The 7315-nt window shown below is 37.4% G+C and overlaps 1 protein-coding gene across 1 annotated transcript; it reads right to left on the reverse strand.

Moving 5' to 3' along the window:
* Positions 1-5027: 5027 nt before the first annotated feature.
* Positions 5028-7028, reverse strand: LOC121767018 (protein GFS12-like). The gene is made up of 4 exons (XM_042163234.1): positions 7001-7028; positions 6278-6545; positions 6077-6188; positions 5028-5826 (listed from the first exon to the last, which is right to left on the reverse strand). The coding sequence occupies exons 1-4, from the start codon at positions 7026-7028 to the stop codon at positions 5239-5241; spliced, it is 996 nt and encodes a 331-aa protein (XP_042019168.1). The 3' UTR covers positions 5028-5238.
* Positions 7029-7315: the final 287 nt, after the last annotated feature.

A 7315-nucleotide genomic window follows, 5' to 3' on the forward strand; every position in this document is an offset into this window, starting at 1 on the left:
GAAAGTATCCCCGACGAAAGGAGTTGTGAGGTTTGTAGTAAAGGGCAAGCTGAAATCGCGTTTTGTAGGGCCGTACAAGATTAACGATGAAGTAGGTCCTGTAGCGTACCGTTTGGCGTTACCTCCCAGTTTTGGAAACGTGCACAACGTGTTCCAGGTATCGCAGTTGCGCAAGTACGTGTTCGACCCCAAGCATGTGATTCATCAAGAGAAAGTGATCCTGATCCCCGACATGAACTACGAGGAAAGGCCCGAGGCAATCCTAAATCGGAAGGTGCAAGAGTTGCGAAACAAGTCGATAGCATCCGTGAAAGTGTTGTGGAAACACTATGGTCCCAAGGAAGTCACGTGGGAGATAGAAGATAGAACGAAAGAAAAATACCCTGAATTGTTTATGTGAGACGGTCAAAATTTCGGGACGAAATTTCTGTTAAGAGGGGAAGGATGTAACATCCCAAATTTTTTTTTTTGACTTTTATTTTAATATGTCGATTGGAAATTTCATTTATGAAATTTATTTATTGCTACTTGATTGAGTTGACTATGTGGAATAAATTGTCATGAGTGATTTGGAATGAAGTGTTATTTATATTATCCAATGTGGGGAGTCAATTTAAATAAAATCATGCATCTTGTTCTAGCCAAAAAAAGTGGCTATTGTCGGCCCCTCCAATTAATGGGAATTTTATTCTTTCTTGGATTTAATTAATTGTTTTGATATATTCATCCAAATTAAATCCAATTAAATCTTGCCACATTTTATTTCCCTCACCCCAATTGAATTAAGAGTTGAATTATTTCCTCGTGGCTAATTAAGCCAATTTTCGGCCTCCCTATTTGTAGAGGAGAATATATTTGTTTCCTATTTTGTAGAATTCCTTTTATTCAATATCAAATTAATACCTAAGCCAAATTAATTGGGGATGTGAATATTTTCCTTCTATTGTGTCTCCATCCCACACGTTTTTGGCTTAACTTCCTTGTGGAAAACTTATTTAATTGTTGCCTATTTTGTGGGAGTCTTTTCCTATAAAGAAATTACCAAATTTAAATCATATTCTATTTAATTGAGGATTTAAATAATTTCCTTGTGCACACCATCAAGATTTTTGCCCCTCCCTCATTATTTCCTACTTGGAGATTTAATTTATTTTGTTCCCTTGTTTATGTAATATTCATCGTTTTATTTCCTAAATTGTGAATCTATTTCTCTCCAAGTAAATACCAAATAAATTCCTTATTGAATTTCTAGCCATAATTTTCGAAATACTTGCCTTCCTTTTAATTGTGGGATTTTATTTATTGGCCTCTATTTTATTCCTCCACAATTAATTAATTAATTAATGGGATTAAACCTAGGACTATATATTCACCTAAACTAAACCCTAGCCCCCATCTCCCTCATAAATTTCGTGCCTCTCCTCTCCCTCTCCATATTCTCTCCAAAAATCCTCCATTCATCCTTGTTCTTGCATCCGTTGGAGTTTATTTTCAAGAGTCTCCGACGAATCGCCTCCATTCTTGTTTCTACCGTTCGTTTTCTTGATTCAAGAAGGTATAACTAAGTTTTCTTCTCATCTCCTTCATTGAAACTTTAATCTTGAATCCTACATGCATATAGAGGGTGTAGGATTGATAGATCGCAAAATTAATCGGTGGGAAAGTGTGATTGCATGAGAACTTTGATAGTTATGCGTTTTTGATTAAGTTTATGTGAAGTTTGATTTGAATCTTTGGTGAATGATGTGGGTTTATATGCAAACATGATTATGAGGAACTTTTAAGCATGATTGTGTGTTATAAGCATGAAAAATTGGTATTTGTTTGATTGAAGAAGAAACCCTAAATTCGAAATTATGAGCCTGAAATCTGTGACGTTCGAACAGTGGCTTCTGATGTGTGATTGACCTATCAAACGATCGAAGTTTGATATGAAATTTTTACTGAGTGAATTTCAAGGTGTTTTCTGAGTCTCGTGTGAATTTCAGCCCATTTGGTCGAAAAATGAATTTTAAATATGACTGCACAATTCTGCCAGAAACTTGTGTTCTCGCCAAGAAAGTTTCGTATTCTGTTTGACCAACCAAATGACCTCCGTTTGAACTATAAGAATATATGAAGTGCCTTCTGAGTCGTGTAAAAGTTTCAGCCTTTTTGGGCATTGGATGAATTTACGGTGAATTTTTCAAATGAAATGCGCAGTGCTGCTAGAAATTTTATGTTCCGACCAGAGAGTTTTACTCTTTGTTCCGCGATCCAATTCCTATCAACATACATTAGCTATACCCCTAAGCAAACAACATCTTACTGTAAGCAACACAATTACTTAAGCTCAAGGATTACCTTCTCAAATCCCATATTCGAGAACTAGAAACAAGCTGATAATCTGCAGTTGCAGCCAACTGCAACAGTTCAAAATCTCATGTCAAAACACTATTATCTTTTAAGCATTTGGATACTCATACCAGTCCATACCTCTGTCACATATCCATCATGAGCCTGCCATGAAGAAATAATCTTTCCACTTCTAAAGTCAAACAACCTACATTGCCCAGTGCTGGACGCAGCCGCAATCCACGACGGAAATGCCATACTTTCCTCGGGAGACATTCTATTAGAGCTAGACGAGCAAATGGATGATATAAGGGGAGGGAAACCAGAATCAACAGATTCTCTCCTCCATGGATGAAGTTTCTGACCTTGATTGACATCAATGAATCTGTGCCCAAAATAGTCAATTAGATAAGAATGTGGTGGATACAACGTGAATTTGTGGTCAAATTATTCAAGTACCTTAGAGATCCATTTCCAGTACCCACAATAAGTCTATCACAGAACCCCAGAAAGTCCATAGTAGTGTAAGAATTCCTGTGAAAAGCACTACTTAGCATTCCACTTGGTAATGGATTAAAATGAAGCATGTTATCTTCATATCTTTCTGCCAATTGTGTCGAGGATGCCAAAGACCGTTCAGAGAACATGGAAATCAGTCTTCCAGTCTGTCCATTCCATATATGCACTATTCCATCACAAGAAGCTACACGTCCAGAGGATGCCAAATCAAAAATGTCATTTACAACATGTCAAAGGAATCAGGCAGTAACAGAGGCATAAGAATTTCCAGCTAGTAAGTGTCTTTTTAGGATTCACATGGGTCACCAAAGCTAAAGGAGTTTATTAGATGAAGCAACTCTGTAACAGTCCATGCAAATGTCAACCATCATTCCAACCATTATGCATTAAATAATGTGTAGAATCTTAAGCAAAATTCACAACAAAGAACATATCCTACCAAGAATAGTTAATATTAACTCTACAGGTAAACGACAATGCAATCCAAAATAGACATATGGCAATTTTACACATAATTTGACAACAGAACCATCTGGAAAAAGGAAGCAGGATAAACAGAAAATGCACACACCATATCTCATCCAGGCAGAGAAAATTGGAACTAGATGGAATCTGGGAGCATGTAGTTCAATTGTCTTTTATAAACCGGTTACTGTGGAAAGGATGCGAATTTTCAATAGTTCAGGGTTTAGGGATTGGTTGTGTTTACTTCAAAATAATTTACACTACAGATTTCAAGTTATTTATTTTAAAGGCTTGAATAAGAAAAAGAAAGTAGAAAGGGAAACTTGTGAATACACAGATTGAAGAAGTTAATGCTGCATTCATGTTGCATAATGGTTGACCTCTTAGTTGTTGTCTAGATATCAAGTTATAACACAAAAAAGTAACTGTAAAAATTCCTAATATCTTGTCCCTTATCGACTTGGTAACGATCCTAGCTCCTGTATATAAGTATGGATAACCCTCTCCCTTATAAGGCCTTTTAAGGGGTGAGTGGCCCATTTCTAATAGCACATCGCAAAATTGATATGATAACAACGAAGAAGAGGTTGAACGAAACATAAACAAACAATATAATAAAAGATATATACTCCTCGAAAAGGCCACAAAAAAATAGCTGAACCAAACCTTATTTCTGAATAATGCAAAACTAGGGAACAAAGCCTTATAAGACTATAAAAGATTGCAACTTGAATAAAACTCTAAAAGATAAATACTAGGCTCCTGGTCAAACAAAGACGCGAAAACAATAAAAATGTCTAAGTGATAAACTTAGCATAAAAATTAATGGCATCTAAATAACTCATAAATTAGTAAGATTTATATCAGTATCATTACTCCTGCTGTCGAAACAGCCTTGCCTCAAGGCTGCAGTGAAAACTGGCCGAAGAGGCTCATGCTTGGTAGCATGAATCAATGTTTATATCCATTGAAACTTCAAAAGAGCAAGGAACAAAAACTGCACAATGAGCCAAAGCCCCTTGGGCGTGGGCAGTTGGATGGAAGACAATGGATAGAATGGAGGTAGCGACAATGTCTATGGTTGGGGTAGTGGTTGTGGCACAGTGAGGCACAATTGCACCAAAACTAACCACGATTGCGGCAGGCTGTGGCGACAAGATCTAAGGTGTTGTCCCAAATTGTGGTGGTGGTGGTTGAGGAGGGTTGGACTGCAGGGGTGCTAGCACAATGTCAGGAGATTGAACCACAAGTAATGGAATTTCCTGCGCTGATGTGGTAGTGGTGGCGGTGGCGGAGGGCATGACTGCAACAGAGTGGCTAGTTCACTTTTTGCATTGTAAGTTGAAATCTCTATAGGAAAAGACATGGGCAGGTGCTACTTTCGCAAGCAATGGTGGGGCGGATGGTTAGACCATGTGGCAAGGTGCCACTGCATGCGCTTGCATATAGTGAGCACCATCTGGATGTCTCCCCGCACGTCTGCGTACAGATCCTCAATCGCCTTCTCTGATCCGTCAATGTTCTATCTCATGCAAGGTACATACTACATACTCCCTCCCGCAAGGTATGTTCACCACACCATTTGACACAGAGTGATTGGTGGGCTTACCATAAGCATTCACTAATATCTCATCATACGAAGCATGTTGTACAAGTGACACGATAACAAGGAAGAAGACATGGAACGAAAAAAATAAGATCAATATAGTAAAGGTTAAATACTCCTCCTGTGACTAAGAGACCATCCTCCGAAAAAGCCACAGCAAAAATAGTTGAACCAAACTTTAATTCTGAGCAAAGCCCTATTGTAGAGACTCTATAAAAGAGTTCAACTTCAATAAAACTATAAAGATATATACTAGACTCCTAATCAAACAAAGACTCCTAATCCAAATAAAGCTCTAAGAGATAAACTTATCTTTAACAAACTAATGACAGCTGAAAAACTAATAAACTATTAAGATGCATATCGGTATCACTGACACAAACCTCATCATGACCATTATAGCTTGACATGCAGTCCACCCTTGACAAATCCCACTTCTGAATATTTCCCTTGAATCCTGGCCCAACTCCTGCTGTGAAAACAGTATACTCATTCTGACAAACAACAAAAGATCTCAGAGCTCCATGATGTGCACGAACAGATTGTACGATAGATGCTCTGATTTTCCATGGAAGTTCAACCTTCAGACCTCCAGCACGAGTTGCAAAATCAAGCCCATTCCAATTAGATGCAGGACTAGGAAACCAATACCAAGGTTCCTGCACTCCTAAACTGGAAGTTGTTCCAATCCTCTCAGCCGGATTCTGGTACAACTCATACATACTTTTACTCGGTGTGATGGTTTTGGTACTCTTTTTACCATGTGATTGTGGTCTTGACCATCCAACCCCATTGAGTAAGAGTTTAGCAGATGTATTTTCAGATGCTGAGCCCTTCTGAGAGAGTCTTCTACCACTTGGGATATCTGGAACACTTCGATAGGAATCCCCTGCACATTCCCACTGAAATACAAAGGTCTAAGTACAAATAACTGAATTTGATTTAGTAGCATTAGTTATTCAAAATCTGGCAATGTTTGTTGAAGAATTACCATACTGGTTTAGTGGTTAGTTGCTCTACTTTGAACAAATAGATTACTATAAGTTAAAATTCCCTCTTCAGCTTGGGCACACAGTATTTTCGGGCAATGGCTAAAAAATTTAGATTATATTATAGTATACGAACAAAAGTAGTAAGAAAAAAATATCATACCCTCCAATTATGATGTCGTAAAAGGAACTGCTCAATGAGCAACCATGTAGCACAGCACTGGCGGAGTCTCTCTATTCCAAGTAGAGAAGCAAATTGAGGATATAAAAGTAACCTGCCGAGAGTCACTTTCTTATACTTGTATCTAAGCTTACGCATCGGCATCTTTAATCAACAATTTATTAGAAGGAGACAGAGACTCACACCAAGTCCATTCGGTTTTCAATGCAATCTTCCTCACCCACTTTCACTTTAGACCCTGACATGTTCCCAGTCAAATTAACAGAATATGTGTTCTTCTGAGAAAAAGCAAACTCGTCGAATAACTCCTTTAGTTTTGGCAGAACATACAATGCAGTTGAATCTGGGCCAATCTGCTGGAAAACTCTGATAAGACACTTGGTAGCATTCTGCCAAACAAAGTAATCAGTAGGCACATTGTTTGAAAATGCTAAACTTTCAATACCTACCACTAATACAGAGAGCAATGCCACAGGTCATAAACTGGATCTGCTGGACTGATATCATGTTATGATTATGGAAAATTTGCTGAATAACTCAAATACTCCCTCCATCCCATAAAAATAGACACTCTTTCCATTTTGGTCCGTCCTATCCACTTCTATTTTTGGTAACTTCTCTCTCTCTTATGAGGTGGATCCCATTCTTCACTAACATACTCCAATAACTTTTCCTTTCTATCTATCTCATACTTTACCAATTATGCATTAAAATCCATGCCATTCCAAATGTCTCTATTTTAATGGGAGGGAGGGAGTACAAGATTCAGTGATAATAATAAGATTGAGACAATAATAAGATTCTTAATTTAAGACAATGACAATAATAAGATTAAGACCTTCTACATCCAGCCTTCAAAACCCCTGACAAAGAATCTAATTCATGCAAAAGAAGGAAATCAAGTACTCCTTCTGTCCACAATTACTTGTCTCATATTTCCTTTTCGGTCAGTCCACAAATACACGTCTCATTTATCTTTAACTAAATTTGGTAAATGGACTCCACATTCAACTCATATTTAATTATAAAACTAATATATAAAAGTATGACCCACATTCCAGTAATTTTATCCAATCACTTTTCTTTACATTTCTTAAAACCCGAGCTAGCGGAGATAGCATTACTTATGTAATTGTTACTATTAGTTTGTTAGAGATAAGCTTATATCCTAGAGTTAAATAGTAGTATTTAGCTTTTAGTTTTATTGAAGTTGGAGTCTTT

The sequence above is a fragment of the Salvia splendens genome, chromosome 15 (genome assembly GCF_004379255.2).
Source record: "Salvia splendens isolate huo1 chromosome 15, SspV2, whole genome shotgun sequence".
Classification (NCBI taxonomy): Eukaryota; Viridiplantae; Streptophyta; class Magnoliopsida; order Lamiales; family Lamiaceae; genus Salvia; species Salvia splendens.

What these genes read in the sequence shown, in the direction of transcription:
- LOC121767018 (XM_042163234.1), bottom strand. Translation starts at nt 7,028, where the DNA reads ATGAGACAAGTAATTGTGGACAGAAGGA. An exon ending in AGTAATTGTGGACAGAAGGA is followed by an intron (nt 6,546 to 7,000) that starts GTACTTGATTTC and finishes TCTCTGTATTAG; the next exon opens with TGGTAGGTATTGAAAGTTTA. An exon ending in GAAAACCGAATGGACTTGGT is followed by an intron (nt 6,189 to 6,277) that starts GTGAGTCTCTGT and finishes GACTCTCGGCAG; the next exon opens with GTTACTTTTATATCCTCAAT.